Source organism: Triplophysa dalaica, chromosome 12, assembly GCF_015846415.1.
Source record: "Triplophysa dalaica isolate WHDGS20190420 chromosome 12, ASM1584641v1, whole genome shotgun sequence".
NCBI classification, from domain to species: domain Eukaryota; kingdom Metazoa; phylum Chordata; class Actinopteri; order Cypriniformes; family Nemacheilidae; genus Triplophysa; species Triplophysa dalaica.
In genome coordinates this window covers 19,694,375-19,716,170 of record NC_079553.1, presented here as the reverse complement: position 1 = coordinate 19,716,170, position 21,796 = coordinate 19,694,375, and the positions used below count along the sequence as shown (strand labels likewise).

The 21,796-nt window shown below is 36.0% G+C and overlaps 1 protein-coding gene across 2 annotated transcripts; it reads right to left on the bottom strand.

Moving 5' to 3' along the window:
* Positions 1-1,401: 1,401 nt before the first annotated feature.
* paqr6 (progestin and adipoQ receptor family member VI) lies at positions 1,402-20,731 on the bottom strand. 2 transcript variants are annotated; one of them, XM_056761788.1, is made up of 8 exons: positions 20,315-20,731; positions 11,097-11,341; positions 9,448-9,575; positions 9,091-9,296; positions 5,795-5,921; positions 4,792-4,810; positions 4,522-4,666; positions 1,402-3,619 (listed from the first exon to the last, which is right to left on the bottom strand). In XM_056761788.1, the coding sequence occupies exons 2-8, from the start codon at positions 11,145-11,147 to the stop codon at positions 3,339-3,341; spliced, it is 957 nt and encodes a 318-aa protein (XP_056617766.1). In that variant the 5' UTR covers positions 11,148-11,341; positions 20,315-20,731; the 3' UTR covers positions 1,402-3,338. The 2 variants fall into 2 exon arrangements, with proteins under 2 accessions (XP_056617766.1, XP_056617765.1); XM_056761787.1 differs by having other exon boundaries at positions 4,792-4,888; positions 20,315-20,728.
* Between the last annotated feature and the right edge of the window lie 1,065 nt (positions 20,732-21,796).

Genomic DNA, 21,796 nt, shown 5'->3' with positions numbered 1-21,796 from the left:
GTGAAGTTGAAACCATGGCACTTCTGTTCAGTTTACAGCATATACGTCATACGATGAACGTATTGTCCATAGCAGGAGAAACGCCCACTGTACAGTCTCTGTAAATTAAAATATGGCATCTTCATGACAACAAATCTGTTATTTGTTTATCTTAACGATGTCAATTATGCAACAAAAACATCGTACAGAGCCCAACAAACGATGACATACAGAATATATGTGTTGTCTATGGGGGTAACAGACTATCGCATTCACACATTTATTTTGCCTGAAATCTCCGCTTGGACACTAGAGAGTCGGAATGCATTCTGGGAAATGCTATTGATGCCTCTGTGGTGCTTAAACTCAATTCTCTCGGGTCATTTGTGTCTGGCCCGCTATTCCGTTTCAACCGTTTTCCTGGCACACGACGCTAATATCACCAGTCATAAAAAATAACAATTTTTGGAGACGATTGCCATTTCTAAACTTTACACTCGATCTTAGGTTAGTGTTTATATGAACGTATATACATTTCCATTTTCACACAGTAAACACACACAATCAAAACATGTCATTACTCACTTTCACGTCGTTCACAACGTGTACGTTTGTGGGCATCCGAAAGAATAGGCGTTGTGATAAATATAATAATCAATATATATGATTCTGTAGTGGAAAAACTTCTCATTTGTGGCCTACAGTAAATTGTATATTTAAGTTTTATTTTAAAGAAAATATTCCCACCGGACACTTAAATTTAGCGTGCTAATGAAACGTTTTACGTAAGCGCACTCAAACCCATATATGGAAAAAGCGGATGCACCTGCCAAAAGCGAACGCAACATTTATTTTGCGCCCTCTAATGAAGGAAACATATGCAACGCAGCCCCGTGAATTTAATACGCAAGCTGATCGGTTATACTTGAAATGTCACAATGGACGCGTCTATTCACAAGCTGATATTTTTATTAAACGGCATATTTCAACAAAGAGCTAAACGCGTGCACTTGGGTTCAGGACGTTAGCTTTGCAATATCGCTGCGTCTCCGATAGGAGGCGCAACACATTCTTTCATAATGTTTTAGATGGGAATTAATTCAATTAGACTATTTTTCTTTTGAAAATATTTTAGTTTGACTAAAATATTTTTAATAATGCTGCAAAAAGCTGGAAAACTATCCCAGCTAGTTTCTAATATCAGTGTGGATATACAGATCATGTTAGACTACCAAACATAAGATTTTTTTCTTACACTGAAGGCATACCAGCAGAGGATTATTGATCAAATTCCAGAGGGGTCAGGGGTCAACATTTTAGTATCAAAGGGTTAATGTCCTGACACATACAGTTTTGAATAATACTATTTGTGTAGTTACTTTGTATTCAAAGACACCATAACAACTGGAAAGGCGCTGTATCTTATGTCAGTTTTATTTTAATAATTATTTGAAAACAATCATATTTTTTTACATTTTCAAGTGTTACAAAAACAATTCAAAATGCCAATTTACAATATGAGCCATTTCATTTTGCAGCTTTGCTTTGAAGGGAAAAATGTCTTCATAACAAATAATTAAAATCTTTGAACTGCATCTCAAGGGCTTGTCTTTCTCAAAGCTTAGACCCTTAAAAATTCAATGACCTTTAAAAAACTAAATGTATTATTTTAGTTACATTGGTAATTTTAAATGCTACATTGTAACATTAAAGGGCACTTTAAAGCACAGTTTTAAACTGTAATACATTCATTTGGGCCAGCAAAACACAGGGATTTGGGGTACCTTACATTTCAGTTCTCTTTCTGTTGTAGGAAATACTGTCGTTCCCGGTCACATTCACAATAAAATCTCTCACTTCATTTCGAGTTAAAATTGATAACCACAAACAAACCTATTTATAAAGAATTTCTGGTTCCATACTACAAATAGGCTCATGAGGAAATACAGATTATTACCGCCACTAGCCTTTAAAACACATACTATTCCATTTTAACCCAAGATCCCTTTCATAGACACCAATTCATCATTACCACCATGTGATCGACCTTCAGAGCTATTTAGAAAAGGTTCTACTAAACTTTTGCCCTTAGGCAGCTGAAATTGCACGGAATTATGTACCTGTCTGTTAGCATTAGGTCAGACGAAGTAAACACAGTGCTGGCTGTAAGTGAAAAACGAGACCCAGAGGTTAATAGCTTAGCCTAAATAATGATTTGTTTGGATTTCTGGATTAAGAGCAGCGAGTATGGTGTAAAAAGCAAAGTGCAACACAATGTAAACTTGAGTTTTGAGTTATGCAGCGCACCAGGATACAAAATGCATTGGTAATAAGTAAATATTATACAAACAGAAAACCTTGTGCTTTGTAAATACAGTGAGTGTATTGTATGCCATAAACCTGCAATGAACAAAACAATACCACAGTTAAATGTAACAAATGCATATGAACTATATCTGACAAACATCTTAACCACAGTCAAGAATCCAGTACAGCCCCATGAGATGACAGAGTTTAGCAGGACAATGTATAGACATTTCCTCATGGTGTGATGACATAAAAGTGGAAATATTTCTCAGAGCTATTTTGGCCTAAATTTATGTAACTTGTGCTTTTGGAGCTCTAAGCTTATTCAAAAGTGGTCCAGTACATCCACATAATGTTGCACTGATAATACAGTTGTATAATAAGGGACGGGAATGATAGAGAAATACAGATATTTAAAGGGGCAAGATTTCTTCTCATATGAGTAGAGACTACCCACCTGCCATTCATTTAGATTAGATGGAGATTTTTAACATCTTTATCTTTTGACCAATACATTTTTTGATATGCAACACATTATAAACCTTAATCACTAGTTCGTCCATTAATTGTTAATATTCACAATATTAATTCTTATATAAAATCCCTGATTAATGCTACTTAGTCATTCTCAAGTCAAATGTTATAATAACATTTATATATAGTAACGCAAACATGCTTTTTATAATATAAACCCCTACAAGGTTAAAATATCCCTATGAACTTGTAACATTTAATATTCACGTCATTTAACCCTTGACCTTTCGTATTGATATCTCCAATAAGGCACATTAGTTAAAAATTAAAATGGAAAGGTCTTTATTATTATCAGGGTTATCAGCTAAAATATTAAACTTGAACTATAAAAGGGACCTGTGATAAATGATCTCAATAGCAAGATTAAGTAGAAAACAAGCAACACAAATACCAAAACTAGAGGATTCTAGATTAGTGAAGGTGACTGAAATGTGCTTGAGAGTAAAATTCTCTTTAAAAAAAGTGAAGTGAGAGCAGGGGTGCAGTGGAGCTCACATTGGCTGTGTAAAGAAAGCTTGTTAATCTTCCTTGTCCACGGGAAGTGCCTGCTGTGTGCGGGCGGCACCGGAGGCCGAAGTGCTTTGGCGGGGTGTTCGAGGTAAACAGGCGCTGAAGGCACCGATGATAGCGAGGTTGAGGAGGACACCCAGAGTGAACGCCCCCAGGGTACCCATAAAGGAAGGTAAAGCCGAATGCGACATCAGCCACTCTTTGCGAGACGTCATGTCAGCCAACACTGCCTCCATCTGGAAATAGGTGCCCACTACGGCGCACACGTGAAACAGCTGATGACTGTGACCTTGGAGAGGAATGAGTAAAAAAATGACAGTCAAAGAAAGCGTGTGAAATGCAATTCAAACCTCGCTTATGATAGAAAACCATAACCAAAGCTGTGCCAAAAACTATTGAGCTGCCTACACACACTAAGCACTGGCTTTATAACACAAGGACACTTTTAAAGGTAGGCGACATTATTAAGTTGGCCAAATTGTTCCAAAAGCAGTATGTTTTTTATTGCAGATATGGCAATCCCACAATGCACTGCAACAAGTGCAGTAAAATAGATTCAATCTAAGATTAAGGGAAATTCATATGAGTTAATAAAAAGTTAAATAAGAAAATTATAATAAAATATAAGAATAAATCAATAATATGTTTGTAATTTCATTTCACTTTTTGAACTAATAAAACGATTCTTAAATTTGCACATGGACCCAATATAGGGCCTTATGAATGAAGATACTAAAAGACAAGTTAATTGAGAACAAAAATCAAATAGGATATTAAAATATCTTTAACACTTCTTGAGATACAAGCAAGCAGACATGGAATAAAGTGCTCTTTCTCTTTTTTCAACTGTTACCATTGTAATGTTGTTGTGATTTCTTATTCTTTTACTTTTTCCCCAGAAAAAAACAATTAGGAAAACGATATTGTTAACCGGGGACCTCTTATTGAGTAAACACAGAATGACCCATCCAGTGTATAACAGTAATTTATAAATGGCAAAATGTATTAATGCAAAAATAAAATAAGATATTTATTTGTTGAGAGTTGACAACACCTTAGTAAAGGAATTGAAATGACATGTTCATTTACATTTATGCATTTGGCAGACGCTTTTATCCGAAGCGACTTTTGTGTATCCGAGTATGTGTTTTATTTTGAAATTGAACATTTTGGTAAGACCCTAGGACGTACCGATGTAGTCGAAGCGACCGGGAGCCAGTCTCTCTGGTAGATGAGACGCAAACAGGAAGCATGTGAGAAATGCAAAGATCAAATGGTAAGAGTGACTGGCCAGAGCTTCACTTGGACTACAGCTCCCCCAACAGCACGACAGCAGCTATAAACACAAAGAAAGAGGAACAAAAACTGGTATCCAATGTGCCTTCATGCTTAAGCCTACAGGTACAATTTGCATGAGCATGTGGCTTTTCCACACATCCAACAACGTGTAGTTGTACTTACTCGATAGTAAAGCGGCAAGCTGTCAAAGAGAAAGGGAACAATAAATGCAGATGTCCGAAAGACTTTACTTTTTTGTGGAAATTGCGCCTCTACAAACCTGTTGTAAAAAGACATGGTTAGATACTAAATGCAAAAATATCCTCATTTAAAATACTGAAAATGCATTGGTTTTGTTTTTGTAATAAACTACAGTCTTTATATTACATTCTTAACTTAATACTTTTTAGTTTTAGCTAAATGACATAAAAGCATGTTAAAGAAATTGTTCACCCAAAAGTGAAAATTGAAAAATTGAAATTGAAAAATGTAATCCCAAACTATTTTATTTCTTCTTATTGCCACATGTACAGCCACATATATAATGATTATTTTGTGATTTTCCATATAAAATCATCCTTTCAGGTATTTTCTGTGAAAATATGACCTTATTATGTTGAATATTGACTGAGTATGCTCATGTTCAAGATTGGTTGAAATATGGTCGAAACCAAATTCTGATGCTCCAAATCTCATGAGACTTTACCCTGAATTTCTTCACATATATGGACATAAAGTGATGAATATTTTTATTTAAAAAATGTATTCACCTAAAGACTGGAAGTCATATACTGTACGTCTGGGATTGCAAGAACGTGAGGAAATTTATTTATCACAATTTATTTCTTTCAAAGCGTTCAAAGTAGAATATGAGCCCTCGAGTACAACGTCACCATTCTTGCTTTATCGAGCGCAACTAATTAATCAAATTCAACAGCCAATTAAACTTCTATTCAAAATAAGTCATTTATTAAAACGACTGAAATCTTTTAAGCAGCAATCTGCCTGTTTGGTCAAGACAAATAAAGGTCTACATGCCTATTAAAACTGTAATGAAGTGTGGGGCTTTGTTCTGAGTCAGGTTTTAAACCGTGACTGAAATGACAGCAGCTCATTGCGACTGCATTAGTTCTCCTGTAATTGCAGGCTTGAGTAAATTAGTCAATAGTCTTAATTGCTCCCTTACCTTGAGTAACAAGACATGCTGGTACAAAAGAGCGTGTTGCCAACGGCGATGGGCACGAAATACTGGTGAAGCCAACTGTTAACCCAGCAGTCGGGCATCCCGTAGAAGCCGTAAGTGATGGCACAGCCTGAGAACAAAGTTCAAATGCTTAAGACATAGAAAAACGGATGTCATTAATGTCAGATCATTTCTATACAAGAAGTATATTAAATGACAGACGTGACATTAATGTGCACTTTTAATTTAAGTGTGCTTTAATTCAAACTTGTTTAAAACAAAATCGTTAACTATGAATCTAGATCTACAGAAAAAAAATATACTGCAGAATAATCAAATCAAAACATTTTCAGCATAAATAAAAATTTATTTTGTTGAAGATACAGTGCCCCAGTATACAGTACAGTATATGAACACTAAGACCTCACCCAAAACTGTATTCATTTTATAGCATTTGATTACAAAACATAATAATTTTAACTATTGCAAATAAGTGTTGGTTATCCTTCCAAATCCATTTTTGTGGAGGTTAAGATCTATTTGGAATATGACAAAACTCTTATTGCAGTATAAAATATGTATACTGTGCACATAATGTGAATTCTCTGTTTGCATTGAATAATCGTATGACCAGCGATATGTGTTTTTGTTATATGTATTACAGTACAATAAAACAATCATTTTTACAGTTTGTTTGAATGCAAAATAACATTTGTTATTGGCTGAATTAGTGCAATGTCAAGAGACAACAATCATAAGAAGAATTGTCTATTATGTGAAATATTTAGCATTTAATACTTTCATATGCTATTTAAAAATAAATACTGTATACAGTATATTCCATTATGAACACAGCATACAAAGCTAGTTCCCCTCACAAAGAATTCCTAAAAACAGAGGTGTAGCTCATTACTAAAGATTGACAATCCTTAAACATTATGCAATAATTTATTGTTTCCTTTATTAAAATTAGCTCGAAAAGTCTTCTTGTTTCGCTTTAAAATAAATGTCACTTGGTTAGATATTTTATCAAATGCAATGTCTTAAATCTATTTTTAAATGTGACCGTTACACATTTTGTTTTTTACAAAAAAAAAAATGATATATTGATATTATTTCTTACTATTTTTTGGCTATTGTGACACATTCACCAACATTCACAAGAAGCATAAAAATGCAATGCTATTCTTTCGCTCCAAGCTAGTAGAAGACGCCTTTCTTCGGCAAAACTAGAAAACAGGCCAGCGGTGGTTTCCATAAATGAAAGAAAAACATTATTCCACAACATGAGCTTGCAACAACACTTTCTGCTTAAAAATGCATCAAGTATAGATGATAGACTTCTGAAATAATGCAGATGTTATTGTGTTTGTCTGAAATTCCTGAACATTACTTCTTAATGCTTAAAAGTGCGTCTAGAATCCTTCACTCAATGCAAGGTAAAGTGTTTCACGTGACACATTAGCTCTTTACACCTAAGAGGTCTGAACAATGCATTTGCTTCTTTAAAGATTCCGCTGGAGCCGCTTCTGTCCATTCATGTCACACAATTACTTGTCTCAAGTGTGTAAAATGGCTCATTTACACAGAAGCCTTTACTCATGGTTTTATAAACTCACATCATCCGTACAAAACGCCTTCATGTTCTTCACCCGCCCTCATGAATTTCACATGCATGCTTTAATTTCTTCAAAGAAATAGTTCACCCAAATATAATAGTTGAATTCAATCATAATTAACTGACCCTCATGTCACCCCTGACCTATATGACTTCCTTTCTTCCGCTGGTAAAAAGAAAGCATATTAATATAAAATTATTTGGGTTTAATTGAAGTCCCAAAGTCATATACATCTGGGATTACATTAGGGCGAGTAAATGATAAAAGAACATTCATATTAGTGTTTATCCAAATAATCAATGTTAAAGGTCCAGTGTGTGAAATTTAGTGGTGAGGTTGTAAATTGCAACCAACAGCTCACTACACCCACCATTTTGAAGCACTCCGCTGTCTGACACAGGACAAAGATGTGGCCACGTTTTTGCTTTTTTGCTGATGGCGACAATGTATTTACGAAAAGCATTCTATAGATCAGTTTGTTCATTAAGGGCTACTGAAGAAGCAACATGTTGAATTCCATGTAATGGGACCCGTGGTGTATGTAGATAGAAATAGCTCATTCTAAGGTAATGTAAACATAAAGCTTCCAGCGTTTCCCATACAATGCATTTACTTGCTAATAACAGTATCTGTGATCAAATAACAAGTGGATAAACACGCTTACGCGTCTTCTCTCCTTCCTGACTTGTTTGGTGTGAGTGGAGCGTGGCCGTGTGCACATCCTAATCTTCCGTGTTCGCATGCACTCTCTCTTCCGATGAGCTCCTTGTGTGTGCGCGAGCCCTCTTTTTTATTATATTTAGCAGTCACTTGAATTTAAAATCAAAGAAGCGTTCGTAATACAGCAACATATTGTCGAGAAAGGGCAAACAGCATATAGCTGGTCTTTAATGTAGATGTACTGTATTGTGATTTTGTCCGATGATGTTGCAATTATAAATCAGAATTTTAGCAGCGGTTAAAGTGACTGCTGGTGGCATCCCGTTGTAAAATACAATGTTCAGACTTGACTTGAAGACTTGACTTGACTTTGAAGCTGCTAGCGTCTGTTTTACATTATAATCCTATGAAGTAGACCGTGTTTTCAAAAAACGTCGCTTTTTTTACGCAAGCTCCGGCGTCTTTTTCTGCAAACGTCTCTTGAGGTTGAAAAAAGTTCAACTTTTCTGAAAAAAATGCCCTACATCAAGCTCCTTTTTCACAGCTAACCGATGACAGAGAACTGTCGTTTACATAACATGCGAGGAACGTGATTGGTCGAGAAGGCTCAACCTCAATAAAATGGCAGCCGAAACGCCCGTTGGAGAAAAGTTTTGTATAAATGTAAGTTTCATTTTCACTTTCAACAACTTCTGATTGCATTTCTATCCAAAATTAGTATTGTAGTTTTTAAATATGTGATTAGTTACTGCATATAAGCTCTCTGTTTATAATACAAATAGACTTCAGTTACGCTGCATATGTTTCTTGGCTGCCTTTGTGCACAAAGTTAATGCGTTCTTCTGTTTGTAACCAAATGCTGCAAGCATTTTTTTTTTAAAGCACTTTCGTCAACTTTTCTTATCAAAAGAGTGCAAACAATAACAACACGTCCCAAATATGCTAATTAGTTCATGATGTCACCTATTAGTAAGTGTTTATTCCCGTTTGTTCATTAAGTAAATGAGATAAGAATCATACCGAGACTGTAAAGGCTGAGCGCTCCGTAATCAAAGAAGTAACAGATGTGACATGCTTCTGGCGACATGGTGCTGAAGGTGTGAGCACAGGTGGAGGTAAAGGGGTAGAGACAGACCAGAAGCATGTAGACCAGCAGAGGCCAGGTGTAGCTCTCCGACACAAAGTCTACAGTGAAGCACAGCAAGCTGAATCTCCACAGGAAGTACCTGCAGGAGCACAGATCACCAGCAGGTGAGGAGGTCAGTACTGCCTTTCTAATATTATATAAAAGATCTTAAATGCATTCAAGGAAAGCTGAAAAGCAGGCTACTAGTTCTGACACTAAAGATAGGTTGCATGTGTAACTGGGCACTTTACCAGGTTGGCAGGAAGTGGGTCCAGATATTCATCGTCTCATTGGTCATGTGGAAACTGCTGAGGATGCAGTCCAGGGCCGAGCTCCGGGGATGTCGGTAGCCGGACATGATATTGTCCTCTCGAAATACCTGCAACGTGCACATGGACATTCAGGAGACATGCAAACATCTGCAGGATAATGAGTAAACAAGTCCAGCACATAACACAGATACTATTTTGTTTAACTTCTTAAATATTTGCTTTTATTCAAGCTTTCAAAAGGACAATAAAAGTGAGTTATAAGAACTTGTTCATAAAGTATAATGATATCTTGATGTTTGCAGGGGTGTGTTTTGATTTTACCCCACACATTGTCTAACATTATTGTTTTAATTTCACAGCAGTACTGAGTATATGGAATTAACGAGACATATACTGTACATACAAATATAAACTGGATTTATTTTAAATGGAACCACATAACAGCAAAAAAATCTCTACAGTTTGATATAAGGATAAACCTTCTTGGTTTTTGGAAAAAAGTGTCCTTTGTTTTATTCAGAATAATACAGAATGCTTTAAGCTACAGTATAAGAAAGTAAATGGTGCAAGATTTTTCTTTTCATGCTTCTTTTCATAGCGTTGTTTTGCTACATTCGTAAAATTATTATTAGATTTCTTATCTTTTGCTTTCTATCGTTTTTGAGCATCGCTTCGATACTTGCGCTTCATTGCATGTACCGGAGTGTCTAAAACAAGCATCAAATGATTTTACCACTTGTAGCCACTAGGGGGCCCCCCAAGTTTGCGGGGCCCTACGCATTTGCATGGTGGTTAACAACTCTACTGGATCTTTGCATTTAAAAGCATTTGCCAACCTTTTTGACACTTATCCAAAATGACTTGCAGTGCATTCAAGCTATACATTTTTCAACGATGCACTAAAATAAAAAATCTGGTTGAAACTAGAAATGATTATAATTTAAATAAATGCTTGACTTTTAACCACACAAAAACACCAGAATTAAATATTTTGCAGTTCCTTGGAATTATAATGCTCTAACAGGAAAACAAAACTTGGAATCTTACTTAACTTGTCATTAAGATTACTTTGTTATACTTTTTTAACTTCTTTTAACCCCGTGCGGGGCTGGACAAGGGCGCCACTGTGTTCTTTTACACCATGATAAAAATTTGAGAACACATTTTACTGCCAAACAGTTACATTCCTTTTGTGCTCTACAAATCAATGTCAGTTATGTGTGTGGCATGATGAGGGGGAGTAAAAAGTTGTTTTTCTTTCCAGCAAAGTTGAAATCATTGTCTTGCAATGCTCGTCCCCCTCCCCTTATATGGCTTATAACTTCTCAGTATATGCCAAACGCAAGATGTTTAAAGAATGTTTGAGGTGTTTTCAATTCATGTCTCTCAATATATTCATGGTATCATATATAAATACAAGCCTAAATAGGGCATGACATTGATAACATAGTTTTCTTCTCTGTCTCTTGACTAAATGCAATGACATGCTGACACAAGAAACAATGATATTTTATGTTATTCATGGTAAATAATGCCAACATTTTAATTTCCGGTGAGCTATGAACTCCTCACATCCAGGGCAGCATTGTGGATCTACAGTAAGATGATGAAATAAGTCAAGCGCTCACCTTTGGCACCTGGTGGATGTCAAAAAGCTGCGGGAGCTTGAGGCTTAGCATGTCTGCGGGCAGCCGCAGGGCACCCCTCCCTCTCTGACAGGCCTGCTTGAGTCGGTCTCTTCCCCCTCGACACAGGACACACCACAGCGGACACTCCAGACCCTGGGACGAGCTCTCTTCCCCGGACTCCCACCGCACACAATGAGCCCAGCCCCAACCATGACCCCCTGCTGCCCCCCGCCACGCAGGCAGCACTGCAGGGATACAGAGAGAGATTAATGCTGTGACTTATGATATAACTTTGGGTCATTGGTTCTCATTGGTTATGCTTTAGGAGCCAGACTTTACACTGGACATGAAGTGTTAAAAAAATCTATGTTTTAACCATGGGTTTACTATAGTAAAAGTGTAGTAAAACTTTTTTTGGTGGATTGATTACCATTTGTATATACTACAAATACAATGGTTTTACTTTTATTATGTTAAATGTATAGTAACCATGTTTTTGTAGTTGATCTGATCTGAAAAACCAAGAAAAATGACCACCATTAACATTTAAGATCCAACAATATATAGCAAAAGTCAGTTTCATTTTAGTTTATTCTGTAAAAAACTACTTCACAAATCTACTGCACAAACTGTGTTGCAAGCGTTTTTATGTAGTTCTGCTTTCTTCACTCTTAGGTAGTTTTGTTAATGGGTTTCGTGGAAATGGCATATTAGGCAAATGTTCTCTGTTGGTATCGATCAAATTTGACTAGCGACTTTTAAGAGACAAATGAAGTCACACAAAAAACTGCAGATAAGACACATACCTTCTTCAAAAAAATAAATGAACCATGTTCGCTTTCCATATTCATAATTTTTTCCTATTCTATATGTGCATGAATAGTGTGTTGCATTTTATTTTTCATTTTTATGTTTTTCACAACCCCGTGGCCCACGAGTCATCACCTGAATCTGTGCTTTACATGATGTTTGCACTGTTTGCAATGATATAAACATCTTCATTTTGAAAGCATTTAAACACATTTTTACACAAAACTGGATTCAGAATGTTCAATATTTGTATATTTTATATTGCCTGAGTGTGAACTTAGCCGAAGCATCCCTGTAAATCTCACACATATCTTCTAAAGAGTTTGGGAAAGCAATGTCTCAACCCATGCTCACATCTGCCAAGACATTAGAACTTGAAATCAATATGAACTCCAACATTCCTCTAATAGCAGATTATTAAAACTAAACACATTTATACATTCATGTTACATCTCTATACTCTCACTACAAGTCAACAATTCTCTATTTTTTTCCTCCCCAAGATTTGCAGGACAAACACGATGTTGATGCATAAGTCAACCTTAACTAAGATCCCCAAATTTGAGCAATTTAAAGCAAAAGAGTAACGTTGTGGGAGCGCACTCCATCTGTTTAGTTCCAGCAGACGTACTGAAGGGTCTGTGCTTTGCTTGTGTAGGGGCCACTCCTGTAAACTGGAACAGAATGTGCTTTGTGCGGGTCACGGAGTTGACTGTTACACGCTGAGCCGTATGAAAACCAGCTCGGCACACATACTGTACAAACGGCAGCACATAAACAAAGCAGATGGAAATGCTTGACCGGAGTCTTTCCTTTGTGTTCACAAACACCTTGGGGTTTTGGCTGAAGGTTTTTTTTTGTTCAAAACTAGGGAAAAATGCAATCTTTGTAACAGGGTGCTATCCTTGGAACTAAACGTTCTGCCCAGCTGATTAAAAATGTTTAATTCCAAAGGTCAAATGAAATACCTTCTGTAGTATTCCATATTTTGTTTGATCGTAAATAATTACATTTATCATATTAACATATATAGTATATATATATATATATATATATATGTATATATATATATATATATATATATATATATATATTAACATCCACACAAACAGACTTTAACAGTGTTATGATTTTCATTGTCAGTGTTTTATCGTTCATTAGCTATCGTTCATGTTCCTCTACATTTACCATTACAATTGTGGGCATTTTTTTAAATTAAAACTCAAATAGTTTTATAGTTACATTTATCATCCTTGGTATGGCCTTTAGAGAATACAGTGTAAAAAATAAGTAAAAATAGGGCACAATGTACTTTATTATTAATATAAAGGAATTTTCCGTTTTTATTTTGCACGGCACACAATTTTTTGTGTTTTTTGAGGATTATTTAAAATAATATTCATAACTATGTCTTCAGATGTAAATAAAGACTTTGCATAATTTAGCTTTATGTTTTCGGTACCTTAGCATGGGCTGTTTCTATCTAAAATACACCACAGTTCTGCTTGCATTGAATTCACCATGTTGTTTCTCAGGGGTAGGAATCTTGTGGTACCTCACGATTCGATAAAAATCGATTCACAATTTTTTGATTTTTAAAAAGGATTCTTCCTCTAAATTCTATATGATATATGTTTAGATTTTATTCCATTTTGCTGGAATGATGGCGTTCGATGCAAGTCTTTACGTTTAGTGTTCTCAAAATACTTAATCTTCGCTTTACAAGTCTTGCATATTGTATACGTCTTGTCAAGATCCTTCTTACCTTAGCATTGAACAAATCCAAAGTATTTCCAAAAACCTGCCCTCACTAAAAATGGGACAGGGTGTACAGGGCTCCAAACAAACTTTTTTTACTAGGAACACTGTAGCCCCTGACTGAAATTTTTAGGAGGGCAAGCAAAAAATGTTGGGTCACACCTTAAATCAGTCAGCAATGCATTTATTCACATTTTCCCCAAAATAACTGTATTACTGATACTGATACTGAAAATAAGTTGATGACATCAGATTTGGTTCTGCTTATTAAAAATGAGGCAATGTCTACAGAGCATCTTTGTTATTGATTGGTCCTAAGTAGAGAGACCGTAATCTAAATTCATTTGAACCATTAGAAATTGTGCTTCTCCAAAAGTATGTATTTAATTGTTTACAGTGTTACACTTTAAAGCACAATGGAAGGCTTCGTGTTCTGTTCTTACGATGATTTTATTGTGCATAAAGGACTGTTTTCCTCATGTTCACAACACGTAACGTCAAATAATACTTAACAAAACATTCGCCTGTTATTCGTTCTTGCTGCAAACGGATTTGAAATGATTCAGCGATGTCTCTCAAGTAATCCACAGATAAATGACGTTTCCTGAACTCCTCCGTGGTAAGTTTCGTTTTAAACGTCACATATATTAAATCGTTCATCCGCTGGCTCAAGAAATCAGTAACAGCAAACAGCAACTTGTAAGAATGCGCTCACGTTGTGTGTGTAAACTTGTCAATGAGGATCTGGATTGTGCGCATGGATTGTTGACTATCACAAACAGCCTGCACTGGTGGTGGGCTGGCGTTTCTTCTCGTCTTCTCTGCCTTTTTTGTTCGGATAACAACAACAATTGTTATATAAACTAGATTATCATTTTTTTTTTAAATCTGTGCATCTATAAGAATCGCTAGAGTACTGAATCGCGGTTCATATGTGAATCGATTTTTTCACCCACCCCTATTGTTTCTACAGAAGCCCTAAACGGACAAACTGCTCTACAGAGTGCATTTCGTAAATACGTTATCGCAAAGAAGCGAAAACATGACGAGGGCTGGAGTGAGACGTTGGTTGCAATTCACCACCTCACCGCTATATGCCACTAAATTTCATACAATGGACCTTTAAGGGTTAACAGAAAATGTGTGGATAAGATAAGAAAACCTGGCAGAAGAGTCAATTTTCCATTCGCTTCATTTTTAACAGTGCAGTGGATGGCTTATATGACCACTACTAGTATTTTCATTTTCGTTTGATCTATTCCTTTGAAACTATGCCACACACAGTGCACTAGCAGAAACATTTTTGCATAAAGCGAGTATTATGCAAACACAACAACTGATACAATTCCCCGTTTAACATATCAGATCATGCAGGACTGAAGCTCATGCACAAAACACGCTATCATCAATCCTACGGCCAATGTTGATTTGAAGGATTATGAACATCTTCTATGGAAGTCAAACATAAACGTAATTCATCTGACACTCCATATGAGTTTCTCTCTGCAATGCCCAGTGGGAAACATATCGGGTTTATATGGAAACAAACAACTCCCAAACATTTCTCATTCCAGTCGCCCATGCAGAGGATAAACGGGATGCTTTTCTGCCTACAGCATGTCTTTCTGATAGGTGGAGATGTTTCACAGTCAGACTGACTAAATCCCATGACACATAGTTGTGAGACGGTTAAAACAAGAGTGGAAGATGAGCTCAGCTCTAATATGTGATGTCCACCAGCTGTGACCAATGAAAGGCCTGCTATTGTCACTTCTTAAAAAAAGACATACATTGCCCTAATTTACCATAGAAACCTTTTGTTTATGAAATACAAGTTTCTGATTTTAACCTCAATCGCGGATTCATGGTCAAATTTGAGTTATTTAATGCATACTTACTGGCGCACAACCCATGATTTCTGTTCGGGCATTCGCATGCTACTCTCTCGATGTAAGCATTGTCTCACCCTCCTCAGAAACTCGGACATTCTTTCTGTGGCTCGTGATTGTGTCACAAGATCCGCCTCAATAGACGTCTTTATCACCTCATAGTGACAATAAGGCCCCTATGCATGTAAAACGCTGGCGTGAGCACGTTCCGTTCTGCATACATGTAGCTGCATATGTGGTGAAACGTCATTTAGGTCAATACGAACAATATTCCAGCCTCCGAGTATTCTGGCGACATGTTAATACATGATCTTGGGATGAAGCTGTCTAACTCGATTCGGAAGACTAATAATTATGCAAATGGTGATACTGGGAATTTCCCACCAAGTTTCAGTAATCCGTTTTCAGTCTGAGAAAATCGAGGCAGTTCGAGTTTTAAGCGACATTGAGTTGATTTCATTGCAATTGTATTAATGAAGTTACACAAGACGACGAGGCAATTGTTGTTTACATTGGTAAAACTGGACAACCTGTTTTGGACGATCTGCCGTAATTCATTTGCCTGAGTCATATTCCCAGAGAGCAGGCTACATGCATGACTTCATCTTTATTTATACTCCAGTTTAGCAACGGTGCTGAAAAGAACGTGTACACAAACTCCTAGACCTTCACATACATACATACATACATTAGAAGGATATAAAGTAATGTAAAAGCTCATAGGGACACAAAGGGGAATTAAAAGAAACTAAATCACCCAATAAAACACAGTTTTGCGACCAAAGTTTCCACTTTTCTACGGTGTTGCATTTGGACAGTTTTTAACCACATCTTGCATAACTCTGACCACCTAACTGTATTTGGGAACCTTTAACACAACCAATATTACAAAAAAAAAACATGGCAATTCCGTGAAGCTATTACCAGCGGTTTTTACTATGGTAACAGCACAGAGTTTAAAATTTGGTGGTTCAAATCCACATGTGAGATCTCTCTTCATATTTGTAAAGCATTTGTTTTATTTTTAGTGCATGATTTTTCATAGAGCCATTTTCAAGATTGTCTCATCCATAACTCAACATATTCATCATAAATGAACACATGAAAATTACTATAAAGTGACAATTTTATGTTCAATAAAGAGCCATCCCTTTTCCATTCATTGGGTATTATTGCTTCAGGATTCAACAAAGTTTATCGTCTCCCAAAAAACGCGCCCTATTTTGTTACATCCATAACGCTTGTTTATTTCCTTTTTTTAAATATAATTTTTACATTCAGACTCAATCTATCAACCAGGGTTCAGTAAAATATAAACAGATGGTTCAATATAATCGCAACAAATTCATTCTCGGAGCATTTTTATGTCACATCAATAACGCAAAATGTGACGTCCATAATGCTGGAATTGCCTAACTATAAAATAACATTCTCATGCAAAGGTTGGTGAGGATTTCTGTTATTTTATAGTTTTTTTCTGTAAAGATAAAGACTTGTTAACGTTTAATGTTCCTTTACCTTTGAACAAACTTGTGCCAATAAATTAGATAAATATACATGTACAGTAAATTACTGGCAACTAGATGCACAACTACAGCACATTTTTACAGTGAACTCATTTATGTATATGGACGACAGATATTGTAAAAAATTGGTGGGCTCTCGATTCAGGCCAGTAAGCAACAACATGGCAGCAACAAATAAAATATGATGTTAATGGGAGTATTACACAAGCAAGAGTCATTTACATTTTCTAAAGATGACGTAAAAGTATGATAGGCCTAAATAATCTGATCTGATGCAAGATTATTGATCATAAGGACTGTACTGAACTAAATATGATGAAACCTGGTTAAAGACCAAACTATGGGTGGAAGATATTATAAGGCCATCATGAATAACAAAGTGCACCTAATGCCTACTGGAACATGTTTAAAATAAATGTGTACCTTGTTTACATGTGAAACTAGATAGAGTCTATCACATAGTGCAGGTGGACATAAAAACGAATTTTAGGAAGTAGATCTTAGGAAAACGTGTGTATTGATTTCACATGTAAAAGGAGTTGTGAGAAGGTTCATATCTTAAGCACAAGTTTCATACTTTAGGTTCGAGAAAATAGCATTAGCAAAACTTGTCTTAGCATAACAACTAGGTTTTAACACTCTATTCTATATTTCCTTCCTATTTCACTTCTTCACTTTTCTCTTTTGTTTGCAAAACTTGTTTATTCAAGAAGCATGATCTGTGAGAGAGACCAAACTGCTCTGAATCTAAAAATGACTCATCCAACTCATATCTTCAAAAAATGATTCAGGTTTAAATGTTCTGCACTATTGGCAGTCAAGGATGGATGCTGTCAATTACCCACACAGACAAACCCCTATCTTATCTTTAAGTAACAAAGTTATAATAAATAAATACAAACTGTGTTTACAGTAGTGGACTTAAAATAGTCTAAAAGTCCAAACCAGTCAGACTACTGTTAAGGCATTCGAAACTTCTAGAAATGTGTTACAAACATAATTAATGTGGGTGGGTTTAGCTCCACATTAACAAGTCTTTGCAGTTAGTTAACTTACAGTATCGTTCATTCACAGAAGTCACTGAACTTTCCGGCTTAAAATACCATCAACAAACATTGCACACAGGACTGGCCACCGATTTTATCTATGTACAGTAAATGATCCCCTATAGAACGCCAAGGCAATTGTGAAAGCATTCCTGAAATGCAAACCTCATTCCTTTAAAGATGACACATTATAGATGACTAATCTTTTGATTTATAGCGTTGGGAATCGTTTGAATGTGATCGATTCCGATTCTGCCTATGGATTTTGAACTCATTTAAAGTAAAAAATCTACATTTACATTTACACATTTGGCAGACGCTTTTATCCAAAGACTTTATCCTATACATTTTACATAGGTATTTGCAATCCCCTGGGATCGAACCCACAACCATGCGTTGTTAATGCAATGCTCTTACCACTGAGCTACAGAATTTAGCATGCTCATTGACTTGTTTGCAAAAATATCTATATTTATGAGCACCGTTTTGTGTAGATATACACACAGATAGAGACATGTTTTTTCAGATTTATTACAATTTGTTTACCATAGTTGAACTACATCGTGATTAAACTGTTTATATGCTCTCTTACTTTGGATAAAACCGTCTGCCAAATGAATAAATGTAAATGTTAAACTGTAATTACTATAATTAAACGACGGTTAATTTGTGGTTCCTGCGCTTTTTAATGCAAATACTATAGTTAAACTATGCTTACTATAGAAAAAATATTGTTAATTTTCATAAGGGCTCTTAATGAGATATCAGCAGATCAAGCAACGCATGTACTTTTCTGAAAATATGCACACAGGAATTGATAAGAGGAATTCAAATTTTAATCTCATGTATCCGTTTCCTATTCCTTTCGTTTCTGATCCGATTACTAGCCTTTTCGATTACGATTACGAATTGGAATTGGAATTGACTTTCGATTCCCAACCCTATTCATTTATTATAGATTTTTAAGACTTTTAACGTTGTTCAATTTTAGGCACACAGGTGGTAGTTTTCTTAATAAACTAGATTTTAGGTCATTTGTAATATGACTTTATAAGCAAAAATGGCACTTTTTGCCTTCACTAGCTCATGTTTCATGCCCTGAAGTGTATTAAATGGTACATTTAAGAAGTGTGATGCATTAAAACTACAAATGTAGTCTCATAATGTAAATTCAATGAATTTAAAGGGACAGTACAGCCAAAAAATTGCCCTCATGTCATTTTAAACCTTTTTGACTTTCCTCTGCAAAATACAAAGAAGATATTTTGAAGAACACTGGTAAACAACACCGGACCCCATTGATTTCCATTGAATGGACATTTCTCAAAATATAAACATATCACATTCAACATAGAATCAATCATATGCAACATTACGGTGAATAACTGATGGCATGCAAACAACATGCAACATCATTTATAATAGATAATAATTGTCAAAAAGCTGTTTAAAACAAAGAATACATGAATTAACCACAGTAAACATCAACTTCCCAAAAGTACTTCCTGTTAACTAACCATATGCATACATTGTCATGTAACTGTATCTTATATCTGCATTATGTATGAAGAGAGACAGACTTGCACAGTCTGAATTAAAGCAGGCTCTGGGAATTGGTCCTCTGTATCACCTATAGAAACAGAGGCCTGGTCACGTGGACTATGATACAGTGACACATGTTCTATATGTGCTTGAGGAAATGACAGGCAGTTCTGCAGAAGTGACCTCATGCAGTTTATATTTAATCTCAGCCCAGGGAAAGTCATTTATGTCCAACTCACTTTTTCACAATTTACATCATAATGCAGAACTTTGTTCAACTACAAACCCCATCATCAAAAAAGTGTACTTTACGATCAACTCTTCAAACGGTCTAAAAGAATAGCACGCAAACTTGATAATAACATATATCTTCCCCTTTTTCAAAGTATTGCCAATTGCTAGACATTCGTAGTGAGTTTGTGTGCGATTTTAGTTCATTGCACTTGATATTTATAAGATGTTTAGACAAACTTGCTGGGTGTTCACATCCCATTCTTCCATTAAACTCCTCTCAAATCGACCTTTAAAAGAGTCCAAATTCAGTGCATGCAAACTTCCAATGCATGACAACATATATAAATCTGACACTTTGCAACACTGTTATGATGTAAAATGACAACACGGAGTAACTGAAATGAGAGCGTTACCTTTGAGCTTGATCTGGTCAATGAGATCATTGGCGCGTGTCAGCTGGAGATGTGAGGCCGCCAGTTTGGGATCCAGAGTGTTACAGTAAATGGTAAAAAAGTGCTAATAACTACAAGTCCATGGCCGAACTACGAGCTTAAGTTGGTGAAAAGCCCCGGGAATCGTTCGGGCTTTGTGTGTCCCTCGCATTCCTCGAGAAAGGAGCGCAAACTGCAGTGGAAATCCCACCCTCCGTGAACGAGCACGCGCTCATTGGATGGGCACATAAAAGAAACTCTGTGTTCAGAATCAGGAGACTCGAACAAAAGCACAAAACCCGTCCAACTACTTCTAGCACTCAGAGCTCACTTCTTAAAAAACGAGATCAAATAAAAATGTCCGAGTCAAACCTTCAGCCTCGAATGCATCCACAGCTTTATGGTTTGTCTTGCTTTTCTGCATAATAAAAAAAATACTGACGACACCCTGTCTGAATAAAACGTTTTCGTTATTAAAGCACAACCCCTCAGAAGTCAAGTTTCAAGTTTATTTGTCATGTGCTCAGATGGCAGCAATATTTAAATAAAAAATTATATGAATAATAAAATAGATAAGATCAGAAAAACAACATTAAATTGTTTAGTGTAAATAATATATACATCATCATTTAAACAAGTTGTGGTTATCCTTATATAACTGCATAAAAAGATGTTTTAAAAGGTGATGTTAATGATTGTATTCTCTGTAAACTACGGTTTTAATGTGCTTATATTGCTTTTAAAATGTCATTTTTGTGATAATAAACACACGGCAACACAATTATTTTGGTTTAGTCCTATTAAAATTAATTATTCTTCCACCAAACAATAGGATTGGGTTTATTTCTTTTTCTTTATCTCTTTGTTCCCTAGATAAGATCCCACTAGAAGAACCCAACAAGTTGACCACAGAGACCATTGAAGTTTCCATCGAATAGCAGTCCACTAGAATGTCTGTAATGGTTTCTAATGTTGTATGTTATTCTAGAAACTGAACATTGAACTATGATGAGCCCATAAGTATGATATAGTGGTGCCACCATCTTCCCCTCCTCCACTCCACTGAAACCCCCAAGTTCATTTGAACATTGGACAGGACTGCAAATAAATCGGGGCAAAGCCCGGCCATTCACTGTCAGGGTTGGACTGGGGTCTCTACCAGAGAACTGGCCAGAAAGCCACCTCGGCAAAGGGCCCAGCGTAGTTGAAGGCACGAGACAGAGGATAGTGGAATTGGGACACATAGACATGCACAGTCCAAATCGAGCATGACTGTTAGGCTCCTAGAACCTGGTGGGCTTTTAAATACTAGTTACATAAACCGTAAGAGAAACATTTTTAATTCGATTCAATTTGCAGACCATTCCAAAGCAGTTTTTTAGATACCATTACCTTACAACCGACAGTCTGCAAGCTTAAGGCAAGTAGAAAGTTTAGATAAAACACAAATACAATCTAATTTTC